Genomic DNA, 19,428 nt, shown 5'->3' on the forward strand with positions numbered 1-19,428 from the left:
GTTCAGCTCTTTGTCCATGTTTGAACCAAAGCTGTAATGAGGTCAGGTGTTGAGTGGCCCTGGCGGAACCCAAATTGAGTGTGAGTGAGAAGGTTATTGCTAAACAAGTGCCGCTTGATAGCACTGTCAATGACACCTTCCATCACTTTACTGATGATTGAGAGTCGACTGATGGGGCGGTAATTGGCCGGGTTGGACTTGTCCTGCTTTTTATGTACAGGACATACCTGGGCAATTTTACACATTGTCGGGTAGATGCCAGTGTTGTAGCTGTACTGTAACAGCTTGGCTAGGGGCGTGGCAAGTTCTGGAACACAGGTCTTCAGAACTATTGACGGAATATTGTCAGGTCCCATAGACTTTGCAGTATCCAGTGCCTTCAGTCGTTTCTTGATATCACGTGGAGTGAATTGAATTGGCTGAAAACTGGCATCTGTGATGCTGGGGACTTCAGGAGGAGGCCAAGATGGATCATCCTTCAGTATATCTGGCTGAAGATTGTTGCAAATGCTTCAGCCTTATCTTATGCACTGATGTGCTGAGCTCCCATATCATTGAGGGTGGGGATATTTGAGAAGCCACCACCTCCAGTTAGTTGTTTCATTGTCCATCACCATTCATGACTGGATGTGGCAGGACTGCAGAGCTTAAATCTGATCCGTTGTTTATGGGACACTTAGCTCTGTCTATTGCATGCTGCTTACGTAGTTTGGCATGCAAGTAGTCCTGTGTTGTAGCTTTACCAGGTTGACACCTCATTTGAGGTTTGCCTGGTGCTGCTCCTGGAATGCCCTCCTGCACTCTTCATTGAACCAGGATTGGTCTCCTGGCTTGGTGGTAATGGTAGAGTGGGGGATATGCCGGGTCGGCCATGAGGTTACAGATTGTTGTTGAATACAATTCTGCTGCTGCTGATGGCCCACAGCGACTCATGGAAGCCCAGTTTTTCATTGCTAGATTTGTTCGAAATCCAACCCATTTAGCATGGTGGTAGTGCCACACAACACGATGGAGGGTATCCTCAATGTGAAAATGGGACTTTGTCTCCATAATGGCTATGCGGTGGTCACTCTTACCAATACTGTCGTGGACAGATGCATCTGCGGCAGGCAGATTAGTGAGGAAGAGCTCAAGTATGTTTGTCCTTCTTGTTGGTTCCCTCACCACCTGCCGCACACCCAGTCTTGCAGTTATGTTCTTTAGGACTCGGCCAGCAGTGATGCTACCGAACCACTCTTGGTGATGGACATTAAAGTCCCCCATCCAGAGTACATTTTTCACCCTTGCCGCCCTCAATGCTTCCTCCAAGTGCTGTTCAACATGGAGGAGTACTGATTCATCAACTGAGGGAGGGCAGTAGTTGGTAATCAGCAGGAGGTTTCCTTGTCTGTGTTTGACCTGATGCATTGAGACTTCATGGAGTCTGGAGTTGGTGTTGAGAACTCCCAGGGCAACTCCGTCCCGACTGCATACCACTTTGCCACCACCAGGGTTGGTGATGGTGGTCTCTGGGACATTGTAAGGTATGATTCCATGAGTATGACTATGTCAGGCTGTTGCTTGACTAGTCTGTGGGACAGCTCTCCTATCTTTGGCACAAGCCCCCAGATGTTAGTAAGGAGGATTTTGCAGGGTGGACAGGGCTGGGTTTGCCATTTTCGTTTCCGGTGCCTAGGTCATAGCAGTTAGATTCAATGGATTTGCTTGCTCGGCCATTTCAGAGGGCATTGAAGAGTCAACCACATTGCTGTGAATCTGGAGTCACAGGTAGGCCAGAACAGGTAAGGACTGCAGATTTCCTTACCTAAAGTGAACCAAATGGGTTTTTACAGCAATGGTTTCATGGCCATCACTAAACTAGTTTTTAATTCCAGATTTATTAATTGAATTTAAATTCCACCTTCTTCTGTGGTGGGATTTGAACCCATGTCCCCAGAGCAATACCCTGGGTCTTTGGGTTACTAGTTCAGTGACAATACCACTACGCCACTGCCTCTAGTCAAGTTTTGCATTTAACATTCAGCTGGGTGGCAATGGCATATTGGTAATGTTACTGGCCTAGTCATCCAGACCCAAGGCTAATGCGCTGGGGACATGGGTTCAGATCCCACCACGGCAGATGGTGAAAATTGAATGAATAAATCTGGAATTAAAATCTAGTCTAATGGTGACCATAAAACCATTGTTGATTGTTCGAAAAATCCATCTGGTTCACTAATATCCTATAGGGAAGGAAATCTGCCATCCTAACCTGGTCTGGCCTGCATGTGACACCACACCCACAGCAATGTGGTTGACTCTTAAAAAAAAACGCTGCCTCAGTTCAAGGGCAATTAGGGATGGGCAATAAATGCTGGCTTAGCTAGCAACATCCACAAATGAATTTTAAAACATTTTGTAGGCTGACCATGGTGGGTGCACCATCATCTCATCTCAGACCTCAAATCAGACGTGGCAACCCACTGAATTTACCTAATTAGGGTTTCAAGTTTAGAAATAGATATATTAAGTAGTTTAACTAGTTAAGCTATAAGTTTAATACAGTACTTATATCCCCCCAATACTAGTACAAACTACTGACCCAGTGTCAAGAAAATAAAAGAAACCTTAAAACTCCTCTATCTGCTCATCTAGTTAATGCCTCTGGACTTCAGCTCTCAGGTCTCGCTGTGTCCCACTCCCTCTCTCGGACCACTCCTTGTTCTATAAAAGGTGAGGAGTTTGCAAGTTCTCCCTGTGTCTGCGTGGGTTTCCTCCGGGTGCTCCGGTTTCCTGCCACATGCCAAGAGACTTGCAGGTTGATAGGTAAATTGGCCATTATAAATTGCCCCTAGTATAGGTAGGTGGTAGGGAAATATAGGGACAGGTGTGGATGTGGTAGGAATGTGGGATTAGTGTAGGATTAGTATAAATGGGTGGTTGATGGTCGGCACAGACTCAGTGGGCCGAAGGGCCTGTTTCAGTGCTGTATCTTTAAACTAAACTAAAAAATAGCACCTCCTCCCTCACTGCACTGAATTCGCACACTCACCAAATTCCCAATTTAAGTACTCCATTGAACTGGACTTCATGCTACTTACTTCATGTGTTGGCAGAATCCTCCCGTATTAGTACTAGAAAAAATTTCTGACTCAGCCCCTGCTGATCAGGTAACCAGTTCTAACTACTCACCTAACTAACTCTGCAGCTGCTACTAGTAGGCAGTTATCTATCGCTGACTAATACTGAACCACTAGATTGTAGAACGAGATCAACCCTTAAAATTCCAACACTCTCCAAATTCCTGACTTAAGCATGCTGTTGAAGCAGGACTCAGTCAAACTGGACTTTTTGCATATTTTCCCCCTACTATTCACATCATTTTCCTCTTTCACAGACGTTCCCACTCCATTCCTGCTCAATTCCAGCCACACACCAGGAAAAAGGACAACGGTTCAATCGGGAGAGACTGCTCCCTGCCCCAACACAATGCTCTGCCTCAACATGCTTCTTCCCCTCCTCACCCCAATGCTTGCAGCATTCCTGTCCCATTCACAAAGAAGCAAAGTCTGCAGATTCCACATCTCCTGCAGTTTCCCTCTTCCATAAGGGGCCTGGAAAGCTTGTTCCCTTCTAATCAAGAGGGTACAGAATCCCGCTCCAATACAGAGAGAAGCTACAGACTCCTCTCCAATATTCAGAGAGCCTACAGATGTTCTCCTCCCAACAAAGTGAGCCTACAGAGCCTACAGACATGCATCATGTTGTTCCTGAACTAGACATACGAGATGACACACGGTGCATTAAATGAGGAAATGCTCCAATTCCCATTGCTCACCTTCTCCATCTTTCATAGAAATTAACAAAAATCAAAAAGAAATTGGCACTCACCATATTCCATTTGCTTTTTCAGGTACATGGTATTTAATCGCAGACAAAGGTAAAAATATTCAACTCCATTTTGAAGACTTCAACTTGGAAACTATTTATGATGTGTTCGAGGTGAGAGATGGGAGAGGAAAAGATTCATTACTGATGGGTAAGAGTCACAGGAACCTAACTTTCATTGTTTTTGTTGATCTTTAACTATTTATAACTTACACTGGTGCATTTCCAACACATCACTCCACTAATTAGTAAGATGTGAGTCTACACTTATGATTCTTCCTGCATGATTTCCACTGTGACATGATGAACAGCAGAAGCTAAAAAAGTGAGGGCAGGTCATTGCGAGGGTCGTCACCAACATTTCTTCGACAGCACCTCCCACACCACCGACCTCTGCCACCTAGAAGGACAAGGATGCAGGTGCATGGGAACACCACCACCTCCAGGTTCCCTGCCAAGTCACACACCTTGGAGATATATCATAATCACAGTCATTGTCGTTGGGTCAAAATCCTGGAACTCCTTCCCTAACACCACTCTGGGAGCACCTTGATCACACAGACTGCAGCGGTTCAAGAAAGTGCCTCACCACCACCTTCTCAAAGGCAACTAGGGAGGGACAATAAATGCTAGTCTTGCCAGTGACACCAACATCCCAAGAATTATTTTTTTTTAAACGGCATGAAAGGAGAGTTATCAAATAAAAGCAAAATACTGCAGATGCTGGAAATCTGAAATAAAAATAGAAATTTCTGGAAATACTCAGCAGCGTCTGTGGAGATAAAAACAGTTAACTTTTCAGGTCTGTGACCCTCCATCAGTTGTCAAAGGTTTGGTCAAAGTGTTGAGTTTTAAGGAGGTTATAAGAGGAGGAGAGAGAGAGGTTAAGGGAGGGAACAGTAGAGTTCAGGGCCTTGGCAGCTGAAAGCAGGGCAAGGTGATTTAGTTCCCTTCCCCCAGAGAGAACTCCAGGCAAACCACTGGCAATGACACATGTGAGTGGCAGAAGCACTGATGTCTTGACCCAGCTGTATATACTGGTTATCAGTGCTCACTCTGTTGACCTCTATGGGTTTCCTGAACTGTAAAGGTCTGCAGACGTAATCCAGGAAGTACCCAATCTGAATTTAGAACTGTTCTGATGAAAGGCCCTGATGAAGGTTCTGATGAAACCTTAAACACTAACTCTGTTTCTCTCTCCCCTCAGATGATTCCTAGGCCTCGTAAATGACCTTCCTCTGTGCTGCATCATTCTATAATTCTATTATTCTATGTGTATTGGGAAATATCTATCCCTTAAACAGCATCACCAGAAAGAGATATCTGGTCATTAACACATTGCTGTTTGTGGGACCTTGCTGTGTGTAAATTGACTGCCATGTATCCGACAGTACAAGAGTGACCACACTTCATAAGTACTTAATTGGCTATAAACCACTTTGGTGTCCCCTGGGGTCATGAAAGGCATTAGATGAATGCAAGTCTTTCTTTCTATTATAAACTGAAATGTCATCATTTCACACTCATCTTTGCTCTGTCAACTGTCACAATGTAGTTAAACACTCTGGCCACCAGATGGCTGTGCAGAGTGAGATTCAGAAGTCTCTCTTCCAACTCTGTCATATCTTGTGTGTAAAAAACACCACAGGCAATTCACTAGTGAGATAGTAAAATAATAGGCAGATCTTCTTCTTTGGCCTCCTTGTCTCGAGAGATAATGGGTAAGCGCCTGGAAGTGGACAGTGGTTTGTGAAGCAGCGCCTGGAGTGGCTATAAAGGCCAATTCTAGAGTGACAGACTCTTCCACAGGTGCTGCAGATAAGATTGGTTGTTGGGGCTGTTACACAGTTGGCTCTCTCCTTGCGCTTCTGTCTTTTTTCCTACCAACTGCTAAGTCTCTTCGACTCGCCACACTTTAGCCCCACCTTTATGGCTGTCTGCCAGTTCTGGCGATCACTGGCAACTGACTCCCACGACTTGTGATCAATGTCACAGGACTTCATGTCACGTTTGCAGACATCTTTAAAGCAGAGACATGGACGGCCGGTGGGTCTGATACCAGTGATGAGCTCGCTGTACAATGTGTCCTTGGGAATCCTGCCATCTTCCATGCTGCTCACAATGCCAAGCCATCTCAAGCGCTGCTGGCTCAGTAGTGTGTATATGCTGGGGATGTTGGCCACCTCGAGGACTTCTGTGTCGGAGATACGGTCCTGCCACCTGATGCCAAGGATTCTCCGGAGGCAGCGAAGATGGAATTAATTGAGACGTCGCTCTTGACTGACATACGTTGTCCAGGCCTCACTGCCGTAGAGCAAGGTACTGAGGACATAGGCTTGATACACTCGGACTTTTGTGTTCCGTGTCAGTGCGCCATTTTCCCACACCCTCTTCGCCAGTCTGGACATAGCAGCGGATGCCTTTCCCATGCGCTTGTTGATTCATTGAGAGACAGGTTACAGGTGATAGTTCAGCCTAGGTAGGTGAACTCTTGAACCACTTCCAGAGCGTGGTCGCCAATATCGATGGATGGAGCATTTCTGGCATCCTGTCCCATGATGTTCATTTTCTTGAGGCTAATAGTTAGGCCAAATTTGTTGCAGGCAGCCACAATCCTGTTGATGAGTCTCTGCAGACACTCTTCAGTGTAAGATGTTAATGCAGCATCGTCAGCAAAGAGGAGTTCCCTGATGCGGGCTTTCCGTACTTTGGTCTTCGCTCTTAGATGGGCAAGGTTGAACAACCTGCCATCTGATCTTGTGTGGAGGAAAATTCCTTCTTCTGAAGACTTGAACACATGTGAGAGCAGCAGGGAGAAGAAGATCCCAAACAGTGTGGGTGCGAGAACACAGCCCTGTTTCACACCACTCAGAATAGGAAAGGGGTCTGATGAGGCATCGCTATGCTGAATTGTGCCTTTCATATTGTCATGGAATGAGGTGATGATACTTAGTAGCTTTGATTGACATCCGATCTTTGCTAGTAGTTTGAAGAGACCACGTCTGCTGACGAGGTCAAAGGCTTTTGTGAGATCAATGAAAGCAACGGAGAGGGGCATCTGTTGTTCACAGCATTTCTCCTGTAGCTGGCGAAGGGAGAACAGCATGTCAATGGAGGATCTCTCTGCTCGAAAGCCACACTGTGCCTCAGGGTAGACACGCTCAGCCAGCTTCTGGAGCCTGTCTAAAATGACTCAAGCGAAGACTTTCCCCACTATGCTGAGCAGGGAGATTCCATGGTAGTTGTTGCAGTCACTGCGGTCACCCTTGTTCCTATAGAGGGTGATGATATTGGCATCGCGCATGTCCTGTGGTACTGCTCCCTCATCCCAGCACAGGCAAAGCAGTTCATGGAGTGCTGAGAGTATAGCAGGCTTGGCACTCTTGATTATTTCAGGGGTAATGCCGTCCTTCCCAGGGGCTTTTCCACTAACTAGAGAATCAATGGCATCGCTGAGTTCCAATTTTGTTGGCTGTTCGTCCAGCTCATCCATGACTGGCAGAGACTGGGCTGCATTGAGGGCGGCACAGTGGCGCAGTGGTTAGCACCGCCGCCTCACAGCTCCAGCGACCCGGGTTCAATTCTGGGTACTGCCTGTGTGGAGTTTGCAAGTTCTCCCTGTGTCTGCGTGGATTTTCTCTGGGTGCTCCGGTTTCCTCCCACAAGCCAAAAGACTTGCAGGTTGGTTGGTAAATTGGCCATTAGCAATTGCCCCTAGTATAGGTAGGTGGTAGGGCAATATAGGGACAGGTGGGGATGTGGTAGGAATATGGGATTAGTGTAGGATTAGTATAAATGGGTGGTTGATGGTCGGCACAGACTCGGTGGGCTGAAGGGCCTGTTTCAGTGCTGTATCTCTAAACTAAACTAAACATTTTCCCTGGAGTACAGTTCTAGGTAGTGCTCCACCCAGCGGTCCATTTGCTTGCGTTGGTCAGTGATCGTGTCCCCTGATTTAGATTTGAGGGGGGCGATCTTCTTGATGGTTGGCCCAAAAGCTCTCTTAATGCCATCATACATTCTTCTGATGTTTCCGGTGTCGGAGGCCAGCTGAATACGGCTGCATAGGTGTTGCCAGTAGTCATTTGCGCAGCGCCTGGCTGTTCTTTGTGCAGCGCTTCTGGCTGCTTTAAGTGCTGCGGATGTTAACTAGCTGGGAGCTTTCTTGTAGTTCAACAGTGCAATGTGCTTAGTGGCTATGACAGGTTCCAGCTCTTCAAAGTGAGATTGAAACCAGTCTGCATTCCGCTTCACACGTTTGCCATAGGTGGTCATGGCTGAGTCATAGATGGCGTCTCTGATGTGGGCCCACTTGGTCTCTGCATCCCCTGCAGGAGTGTTTTGAAGGGCTTTTTACGGTGAAATGAAGGATAGAGTTGAAGAATTGCTTTGTGTTGGTAAAACCTGTAATGTGTCTTCTTTTTTTGTTCTCTGATTCCAGCTGTGTATACAGGCCAGGGCCCCTTGAACGACCTCTTCTCCACCAAAAGTGAAATGACAGTTTTTTTCACTTCAGACAAATCGGATACCAAAAAGGGATTCCTGGCGAATTTCACAACCGGATATCACTTAGGCCTGCCAGGTAGGACAGTCCCTTTTTTATCCAGCCAAGGTTTTACAGATTAAACCAGCCAAAATATTGCCAGTATTTTACAAAAAGAGACAGGGCTGCATTGTAAAACTTTAGGTCAGCTGTCGAACTCTCACCTCTGAGACAGAAGGTTGCGTGTAAAAAAAGTCTCACTTCAGACACGTCAGCATAAAATCTAGGATGATATTCCCGGTACAATACTGAGGGAGTGCTGCACTGTCAGATGTGCCATTTTTTCAGATCAGGCATTAAAATGAGGCCCCAGCTGCTCTCTTAGTGGGACATAAAAGATCCCACAGCACTATTTTGAAGAAGAGCATGGGAGTTCTCACCGGTATCCTGGCCAATATTTATACCTCAACTAAAACAAATAATCTAGTCATTATCTCATTAGTGTTTGTGGAAGTTTGATGGGCTCAAATATGGTTACCTACATTGCAACAGTGACTGCACTTCAAAAGTACTTCATTGGCTATAAAGTACTTTAGGATATTGTGAGTTTGCTAAAGGCATTATAGAAATGCAAGTCCAATGTGTAAAATTGTCATACTTTTGTCATTTTGAGATATAAACCAAGAAAGTTTCAGGTTAGATCTCTGGCCTGTGCTGAGTTAGCTGATTTCAGCCAGGGCATCAGCATGTCTCAGTGGCACTGAGCTCTGTTATGGGGAAGTACCAGCCAAGGTTCTTGTCCATTCAGTGACGCCAGCTGGAAAATGTACTTGTTCAGCTGTTGTCCTGGCTGTCGTCCACCCTCATGGGAAGTTGCCTGTTATGACTCACTTCACTCACAATGAACGGGTGCTCAGGGGAAAGTACTGCTGGGCTGCCAGTCCCCAGTCCCCTTCGAGCTATACCCAACATGCATTAGAGGCTTTCGGAGAGTGGGAGAATATTGAGAGGTAAGAAAAAAGAAGATAAAACAACCCAAATTTTTTGAGGGAAAGCAGAGTCACTGCCTGTGCATATTAGAGAATCATGTTCAATTTTCCAACATGCTTTGACAAGAGACAAAGATCCCCGTCATCGATGCGTACTTGGAAAATTGCCTCCAATGAGCCAGTTGCTTGTACTATTTGCAACACCATGCACAACACAGGGGTATAATGTTGGTTTTGCGATCAATTATTTCTGTAGTTCCCCCATCATTTTCTTTAGCCATGTTTAGAGCCATAGAACTTTACAGTGCAGAAGGAGGCCATTCAGCCTGTCGTGGAAATGCAAGCTCTTTACTAGAGCAATCCAGAGCCAATCCTACTGCCTCACTCTCTCCCCATACCCCTGTGCCTTCCTCTGCTTCAAATATTTATCCTACTATCCCAAAATTATCTAATTTTCCCATCAACATAGCACTCTTGGTAACAGATTTTCCTACAGATCTGGCAGAATATTTTATCCAATCAATAGTCTTGCTTGAGGCATGTTAGTTTTGACCCAGTGTTCCCTGCTTTTCATTTCAATGCTGTTTACTTTCGTTTCTGTAGCTCCTTGCATTTCCACAGAATATCAGTGTGGAAGCGGTCAATGTCTCTCTGTGGACAAGTTATGCGATGGCCACCAAGACTGTGAAGATGGGTCCGATGAGAAACATTGTGGTAAGACGATTTTGATTGTGAACTTTGTTTCTCATAACATATTCTGCTCTATACATAGGTGAATTCTTCAGAATATGGGGGTGGAATTTACTGTGTACTTGCATTCCAGAGACACATGTAACAGTGCCTTGGCATAAGTAGATCAAGTACAAGTGTGTTACACACACAATTATACTGTGCCAAAGGCAACGGGAATGGGAGGACTTTTAACCTGACTTTTTAACTGCCCACTTGCTCGGTTTCAGGCTGATGGTGTTGAGGGTTAAAATTTGCCCCCTGGATGCCTGAAATGGGAGAGTTTTTTTATTCATTCACAGGTCGGGGGAACACTGGCAAGGCCTGATTTACGACCCATCCCTAATTGCCCTTGAGAAGGTAATGGTGAGCCTCCTTCTTGAAGGACTGCAGTCTGTGTGGAGAGGGCATTCCAGGATTTTGACCCAGCTACAGTGAAGGAACAGTGATATAGTTCCAAGTCAGGATGGTGTGTGACTTGGAGGGGAACTTACAGGTGGTGGTGTTCCCATGCATCTGCTGCCCTTGTCCTTCTAAGTGGTAGAGATCACAGGTTTGAAAGGTGCTGTCTAAGGAGCCTTGGTGCATTGCTGTAGTGCATCTTGTAGGTGGTTCACACTGCTGCCACTGTGCATTGGTGGAGGAGGGAGTGAATATTTATGAATGATGTGCTAATCAAGTGGGCTTCTTTGTCCTGGATGGACGTCTTGAGCTGCACCCATCCAGGCAAGTGGAGAGTATTCCATCACACTCCTTACTTGTGTCTTGTAGATGGTGGACAGGCTTTGGGGAGTCAGGAAATGAGTTACTCATCACAGAATTCCCAGCCTCTGATCTGCTCTTGTGGCCACAATATTTATGTGGCTGATCCAGTTACATTTCTGGTCAATAGTAACCCCCAGGATGTTGATGGTGGTGAATTCAGTGACGGTACTGCTATTGATTGTCAGGTGAGGTGGTTAATCTCTGTTGTTGGAGATAGTCATTGCCTGGCACTGTGTGCAGTGAATGTTCTTCCACTTATCAGCCCAACCCTGGATGTTGTCCAGATCTTGCTGCATGCAGGCATGGGCTGATTCAGTATCTGAGGTGTTGCGAATACAGCTAAACACTGTGTGCAATCATTAGAGAATATCCTCAGTTCTAACCTTATGATGGAAGGAAGGTCATTGATGATGATGGTTGGGCCTAGGACACTACCCTGAGGAGCTCCTGCAGCAGTGTCCTGTTGCTCCACTGCTCAGTACCAACATCCCTTCAGCTCAATGAGTCTCCAAGAAACCTCACAAATGGGTGTCCACATTCTCAGTGATTCTTTTGAAAGTTGACATTTTCCCATTTTCTATTCAATCTTCCAGTGCGCCTGTTGAATGGATCCCATAGCAGTGATGGGTTGGTGCAGTTCAAAGTGAAGAATGAGTGGTGCTCATCATGTGCAGACAATTGGTCAGAGAAGATATCAACCTCTCTATGTGCAGAGTTAGGCTTTAGGTAAGCTATGCTTCTCTCTTCAGTGGTATCTTAGTCATGTTGCAGAACAACTTTAGACGTCTTCAGCAGCAAAAACTTGCATTTATATTGCACCTTTATTGTAGTAAAACACCCCAAGCCGCTTCACAAGAGAGATTATCAAACAAAATTTGACACCAAGCCACAGAAGAAGATATTAGAACAGGTGAACCTAAAACCTTGTTAAATGGATAAGTTGTAAGGAGCATCTTAAAGGAGGAATAGGACGTAAAGAGGCAGAGAGGCTTAGGGAGGGAATTCCAGAGCTTAGGGCCCAGGCATCTGAAGGGAATGACCATCGATTGTAAGTGTTGAAATCTGGGGATGTTCCAGAGTCCAGAATTAGAGGTGTGCCGTGATGTCGGAGAGCTGTAGGGCTGAAGCAGACTGCAGAGATAAGGAGGGATGAGGCCACAGAAGTGTTTGAAAACAAGGATGCGAATTTTAAAATCGAGGCATTACTGGACCAGAAGCCAATGTTGGTCAGCGGTGATGGGTGAACAGGACTTGGTGTGAGTTAGCATATGGACAGCAGAGTTTTGGAAGAACTCAAGTTTAGAGATGGTTGAAGGTAGGACGCGGGCCAGGAGAGCATTGAGCACACTCCACATAATGCTACCATTACTAACTGAAAGAAGACAAGAATTATTGGGCAAAGGAAAATTACATCAGGTTTGACAGACCAACTCCCACCAGCTCCACCTTCTCACCATATATCTCAATTCTGTCGCCAGCAATTCAATGAGTGTAATCCTCACTTTGGGAAAAGGAAGTGAATTGGTGATTTGGAATTGTCCGATCATTTTACACCCTGCCTGATTTTCTTCTCAATTGATGTCAGCTTATCGCTAGTTTTTTCACCAGTTGCCTCATTGACATTGTCCCCTTCAATCATCTTCCCTGTTAGTGGATTTCCCATGGTTATGGTCACAACAAAGGATTGTTAGTCCTGCAACAATAAGCTCTGCGTGATTCAGGCCCGAGTGGTTTCAAACAACAAGCTTTAATATACATTGAGTTAAAACAGTGTTGTTCTATAGTATTACATTAACAGACAAGCAATTAATACAACCTGTTTCTTTCATGAAGTACAAGCTGATCAGACTTGCACTTCCATGGGCTACCGTTAACATGAAAGGACTTCAAACTGTCCGTGAGAGCTTTAACAAGTTCTACCTTTATACTTAATAATTTGAGTTCCGAAGAAGGGTCACTGACCCGAAACGTTAACTCTGCTTCTCTTTCCACAGATGCTGCCAGACCTGCTGAGTGAATCCAGCATTTCTTGTTTTTGTTTCAGATTTCCAGCATCCGCAGTATTTTGCTTTTATTTTAGTGTTTAATTCACTGCCACTTCTCTTCCAGGAATGCCTACCTTGAAGAAGTTCTGCTCTTCTCTCCGGAGTTCCGAAGAAGGGTCACTGACCCGAAACGTTAACTCTGCTTCTCTTTCCACAGATGCTGCCAGACCTGCTGAGTGAATCCAGCATTTCTTGTTTTTGCTACCTTTATACTATTCGGCTACCTTGGGCTGCATGTACTTGGAACAGTATTGTTCTATTAACTTACCAAACTGATGCCACATTGAGCTGTTCAAGCAGTGTCCTGATCTCTTTGCCTTCCAACTCTGTCTTGCAGGCTTGTTATAGGTTTCTGCAATGTGTAAGCTTTTTTATCATTTGTCCAAAACTATAACTGTTATCTGTAAGCTCAGCTAGCATGTCAGAATAATATTTTAACTTGCTGTACGCAAGGCAGGGATTATTGGTCAACTAGCAATGGTCAACAGGCTAATATGCCAGGTGAAAATTACCCCAATCACTTGCCTCTGGACCCCATTGGGCATTGTACCTTCAAACATCGCTCCTGAAACTTCACAGGAGGTGCGGAGGAACCTTGATTACACGGGAATTTCCGACCGCAGCTTCAGGTGAGGGCTGACTAACATTCCGTCTGCTACTTACAGCATCTCCCCATACTTTATATTCTAAGTTTCTTCCGATGAAGATCAGCATCCTGTTAACCGTTTTTGATTACTATTTGTACCTGAAAGCTAGTTTTTGATAGCATAATTGAAGCCCTAAATCTCCATCACATCTCCACAGCCTTTCATTATTTTTTATTCTTTCATGGGATGTGGGCGTCGCTGGCTAGCGTTTATTGCCCATCCCTAATTGCCCTTGAACTGAGTGGCTTGCTAGGCCATTTCAGTGGGCATGTAAGAGTCAACCACATTGCTGTGGATCTGGAGTCACATGTAGGCCAGACCAGGTAAGGACAGCAGATTTCCTTCCCTAAAGGACATTAGTGAACCAGATGGGTTTTTACAACAATCGACAATGGTTTCGTGGCCATCATTAGACTAGCTTTAAATTCCAGATTTTATTAATTGAATTCAAATTCCACCTTCTGCTGTGGTGGGATTCAAACCCATGTCCCCAGAGCAATACCTGGGTCTCTGGGTTACTAGTCCAGTGACAATACCAGTACGCCATCCAATGGGAGTAATCAGATAGTGCCACTACAATTGTCACTTAGTAGTGATTGACTGCCAGCCCATGCTTTGAAAATCACCCCTCTACTCTCATCACCCATTGTTATGTCCACAGTGTACGAGTTATGTTAAGTTACATCAACTGTCATTCCTGATGCTCACTTAATCTACCTATTTTTGCCTTTAGTGCTCTTAGCTCCGGTCCCTGCTAGGAGTTCACATCGGCAATTAAGGTATCGCCTAATTCATGGCCCCAGAATGTTTCATTAAATAAATGAACAGAAAATCATGGGCCCTCAAATTGCTTGGATTGGGAGTCAGAAGGTTGTGTGTTCAAGCCCCCATTCCAGAGGCTTGAGCACATAATCTAGGCTGACACTCCCAGTGCAGTACTGAAGGAGTGCTGCACTGTCAGAGGTGCCATCTCCTGCATGAGGCATTAAACCAAGGCTCCATCTCCCCTCTGAGCTGGACATATAAGATCCTCTGGCACTATTTTGAAGGACGGAAGTTCTCCCTGGTATACTGGACCAATATTTATCCCTCTACCAACATCACTGAAGAAAATAATTAACAGTCATTATTTCTTCTTTTTGTGGGAACTGGTTGTATCAAGTGGCTACATTTCCATGATAGCAGTGACTACACTTCAAAAGAATTGGCTGTAAAGCACTTTAGAACATCCTGAGGTTGAGTAAGGTGCTATTTAAATGCAAATTCTTTCATTTCTAAGTTATGTTCCTGATAACTGGGAGAGCAAACTGGCGACTTGTCCGCAAGCTTTTGCTCAACTTGTGTCGCTGGCTGATCTGTCCTCCATAGTTCCTTCCCATCATTTGGAGGAATGAATTGAGTCAATTGAGAAGAGAACTTGCAGAGCTGGGGTGGGTGCCACCCTTAAATCAGTATAACTATAAAGAAACTGGAAGTGTTTCTAAAGCATTCATTTAACATCTCATGTTCACATGACAGGAACACCAACAAAACATCAACAACGTCTGCTGTTGGCAATGAGCCCTTTGTAAAAGTGGATAGGAACCCAAATGGAGGCTCATCACTTATACCAAGGTATTTAAAACATGTTTTCATTCATTCTTGGGATGTGGGCATTGCTGGCAAGGCCAGCATTTATTGTCCATCCAAAGTTGCCCTTGAGATGGTGGTGGTGGGTCACCTTCTTGAACCATTGCAGTCGTGTGTTGAAGGTGCCATCACAGTGCTGTCAGGTAGGGAGTTCCTTTTGACCCTGCGAAGAAGATGGAGTGTTGATATATGTCTATGCCTGGATGGTGTGTGACTTGGAGGAGAACTTGAAGGTGATGATGTTCCCACTCACCTGCTCCTCTCATCCTTCTAGAGGGTGGAGGCCATGGGTTTGGGAGGTGTTGTCAATGAAGACTGTGCATCTTGCTATAAGAAAATTCCAGGCAAATTTTCCAATCTGCTGGATTAATCTACTCTACAACATCCCAGGTGAAGGTGCAATGTCTTGTTCTATTGTGGATGTTTAACCAGCAATATCAATTGGAGCCATGGCTGCCAAGCTAAAGGAGAGATTCGTAAGTGTGACCAAAAGCTTGGTGAAAGAGATAGATTTGAGGAAGAGTCTTACAGGAAGAGAGGCAGAGGGACTTAGGGAGGAGATTCTACAGTGAAGGTCCTAGGCAATTTGAGCTTGACGTCTTATCCCAATGTGAGTCAATAACTTCATGGGAGGAAGGGAGAAGAGTGAAGGGAGTGGAATTGTACATGACGTCTGTTGTAGAAAATCGGCTTTGTTTCTCAATAGACAGCGTGTGGATTGAGAGTGATGTTGACATTTGTAATTGGTGCTATGGGTGGCTTGCTGCATTTCAGCATGAAGCCGCAAAGAGTGAAAGTGACAATGCGTTAAGTGAATTCATCTTTTTGCCTTCCAGTGAGACATGTTCTGGCAACACCGTTGTGTACTTGAAGTGCAACAGGAAATGTAAGTAAATAAGCTAAGGGTAGCTGAACTCCCAAGAAGTGAACTGTCCCACTGACAGCTTCAAACACATGACAGCTCAGAGCCTGCCTCAGTCACTGGAACTGACATGCAGCTAAAATGCAACTGATACATACTCTCTTCACTGCTGGGTTCCATTGGGATCAGTGTCATTGCAGCACATAACATTCCTGATATACAACAGAAGCACTTTAACAAGTGCTTCGTTTTCACCCCCTATTTTAGATAGAGCGTAGATCTCATTCTACACTGCCTCACCAAGCACGGCAAAATCAGCTATAATGTGCAAGGTCTCTGGCTTTCCATTTTCACATAAGAAATTGGATTGAATCACAGAATGCAATTGGTTGTCTGGAATTTTGGATTTAATCACATAGGAGCAGGAGTAAGAGCCCAGTCAGAAAATCTTACTGTAACTGCAGTAGTAACATGCATTTATATCACATCTTTAATGTAGTAATACTCTTAAGGGGGCCGAATGGCCTATTCCTACTCCTGTTTCTTATGATCTTATGAAACATCCCAAGAAAACTCACAACAGCATTATCAGAAAAAAATTAACACCAAACCACATAAGGCAGTATTGGGTGCGATCTTTACTTATTCAAAACCCATCCACTTACACAGAGTTAAAATTGGGCTCAATATTAAGTCAGGTGACCAAAAGCTTGGTCAAAGAGGCAGGTTTTAAGGAGTGTCTTAAAAGAAAATGTGGTGTTCTCGGGACTAAAGAAAGATTTAGCCAGTTTAGTAAAGTATATGACACTGTTAAAAATAATGGATTCTTCTTTATTACATAAGAACATAAGAACTAGGAGCAGGAGTAGGCCATTCAATCGCTCGAGACTGCTCCGCCATTCAATACGATCATGGCTGATCTCACCTCGGCCTCAACTCCACTTTCCTGCCTGTTTTCCATAAACCTTCAACCTATTACTAATTAAAAAATCTGTCTATCTCCTCCTTAAATTTACTCAATGTCCCCGCATCCACCGCACTCTGCGGTAGTGAATTCCACAGACTCACCGACCCTTTGAGAGAAGTAATTTCTCCTCATCTCTGCTTTAAATCTGCTACCCCTTACCCTAAGACTATGACCTCTTGTTCTAGATTGCCCCACCGGAGGAAACATCCTCTCTACGTCTACTTTGTCAATCCCCTTAATCATCTTTGATCTCCTCTCATGCTTCTAAACTCTAGAGAGTAAAGGCCTAAACTGCTCAATCTCTCTTCATACGACAAACCCCTCATCCCTGGAATCAATCTAGTGAACCTGCTCTGAACTTTCTCCAATGCAACTTCATCCCTCCTCAAGTAAAGGGACCAAAACTGTATGCAATACTCCAGGTGCGGTCTCACTAATGCCTTGTACAGTTGCAGCAACACTTCCCTACTTCTATACTCTAGTCCTTTAGCAATAAATGCGAAAATTCCATTTGCCTTCCTTATTACCTGCTGCACCTGCATACTAGTTTTCTGCAATTCATACACGAGGACACCCAGATCCCTTTGCACCAAGGCACTCTGAAGTTTCTCTCCATTTAGATAATAACTTGCCTTTCTATTCTTCTGACCAAAATGGATAACCTCACACTTATCCACAGTAAACTCCATCTGTCAAATTTTGGCCCATTCACCTAACCTATACATATCCATTTGTAAATGTCTTATTTCTTTATTGCAACTTGCTATCCAACCTATTTTAGTGTCATCTGCAAATTTGGCTATAGCACATTCTATCCCTGCATCCAAGTCATTAATATAGATTGTAAATAATTGGGGCTCGAGGACCGAACCCTGAGGCACCTCACTAGTTACATCTTGCCAACCAGAAAAGGACCCATTTATCCCAACTCTCTGCTTTCTATTGGTTAGCCAATCCTCTATCTAAGTTAATAAATTGCCCCTAACCCCCATGTGATCTTACCTAGTGTATTAACCTTTTGCGCAGCACCTTATCAAATGCCTTCTGGAAGCCCAGATATACTACATCTACGGGATTCCCATTATCCACTTTACTTGTTACATCTTCGAAGAACTCTAGCAAATAGTCAAACATGATTTACCCTTCATAAAACCATGCTGACTCTGATGGATTGCGTTTTGACTTTCTAAATAATTACTTCCTTAATAATGGAGTCTAACAATTTCCCAATGACAAATGTTAAACTAACTGGTCTATAGTTTCCTACTTTCTGCCTCCCTCCTTTTTTGAATAAGAGCGTTATTCCCCCGCATCCAGGGAATTTTGGAATATTGTAAACAATGGATCCACTATCTCCTTTGCCACTTCCTTTAAGAACCTAGGATGTATGCCATCAGGCCCTGGGGGGACTTGTCTGCCTTCAGTCCCAATAGTTTTCTCAGTACTTTTTCCCTAATGATGATGCTTGTTCTAAGTTCCTCCCTTTCTATAACCTCTGCATTACTTGTTACTATTGGGATGGTACGAGTGTCCTGCACCGTGAAAACTGAGGCAAAATACTGATTTAGTGTCTCCACCATTTCTGTGTTCCCCACAATTAACTGCCCAGTCTCATCCTCCTAGGGACCAACATTCACTTTAGCTACTCTCTTCCTTTTTATATACTTATAGAAGCTTCTGCTATCCGTTTTTATATTTTGCGCTAGTTTTCTTTCATAATTTACCTTTGCTCCTTTTATTACTTTTTAAGTAACCCTTTGTTGATCTTTAAAAGTTTCCTAATCTTCCAGCCTGCCACTGGCCTTTGCAATATGGTATGCCTTATTTTTTGTCTTTATGTTATCCTTAACTTCCTTGCTTAGCTGTGGATGTTTTTCTCCCCCTCTCACAATGGTTCTTCCTCTCTGGAATATATTTTAATTGGGAGGAATTGAATATCTCCTTAAACACCTGCCACTGCTCATCAATTGTCCGACCTTTTAGTCTTCCTGCCCAGTCCACTAGGGCCAAATCTGTCTTCATACCTATGTAATTACCTTTGTCTAACTCCAGAACACTAGTGTGGGACTCCAGTTTCTCGTCCTTAAACTGAATTTGAAATTCTAGCATGCTATGATAACTCTTCCCCAGAGGATCCTTAACTATGAGATCATTAATTAATCCCACCTCATTACACAATACCAAATCTAGAATAGCCTGCTCCCTGGTTGGTTCAACAACATATTGCTCCAAAAAGCAATCTCTAATACATTTGATGAACTCTCCCTCGAGGCTACCCTTGCCAATATGATTAGTCCAGTCTATATGCATATTAAAATCACCCATGATTATTGCTGTACCTTTCTTACAAGCCCCCAGTATTTCCTGGTTTATACTGTGCCCCACTGTGGAACTACTGTTTGGGGACCTATAGATTACTCCCACCAGGGTCTTCTTTCCCTTGCT

At 44.4% G+C, this 19,428-nt stretch overlaps 1 protein-coding gene across 1 annotated transcript in view; it reads left to right on the forward strand.

Annotated features, from left to right (window-relative positions):
• tmprss15 (transmembrane serine protease 15) overlaps nucleotides 1-19,428 on the forward strand; it is a 111,095-nt gene that overhangs the window by 62,524 nt on the left and 29,143 nt on the right. The window contains exons 16-21 of the mRNA XM_068040023.1: nucleotides 3,893-4,018; nucleotides 8,309-8,449; nucleotides 9,943-10,053; nucleotides 11,427-11,559; nucleotides 15,044-15,139; nucleotides 15,991-16,040. Coding sequence (XP_067896124.1) covers nucleotides 3,893-4,018; nucleotides 8,309-8,449; nucleotides 9,943-10,053; nucleotides 11,427-11,559; nucleotides 15,044-15,139; nucleotides 15,991-16,040 — 657 coding nt within the window. The remainder of the gene's footprint in view (nucleotides 1-3,892; nucleotides 4,019-8,308; nucleotides 8,450-9,942; nucleotides 10,054-11,426; nucleotides 11,560-15,043; nucleotides 15,140-15,990; nucleotides 16,041-19,428) is intronic.

Source organism: Heterodontus francisci, chromosome 10, assembly GCF_036365525.1.
Source record: "Heterodontus francisci isolate sHetFra1 chromosome 10, sHetFra1.hap1, whole genome shotgun sequence".
NCBI lineage: Eukaryota > Metazoa > Chordata > Chondrichthyes > Heterodontiformes > Heterodontidae > Heterodontus > Heterodontus francisci.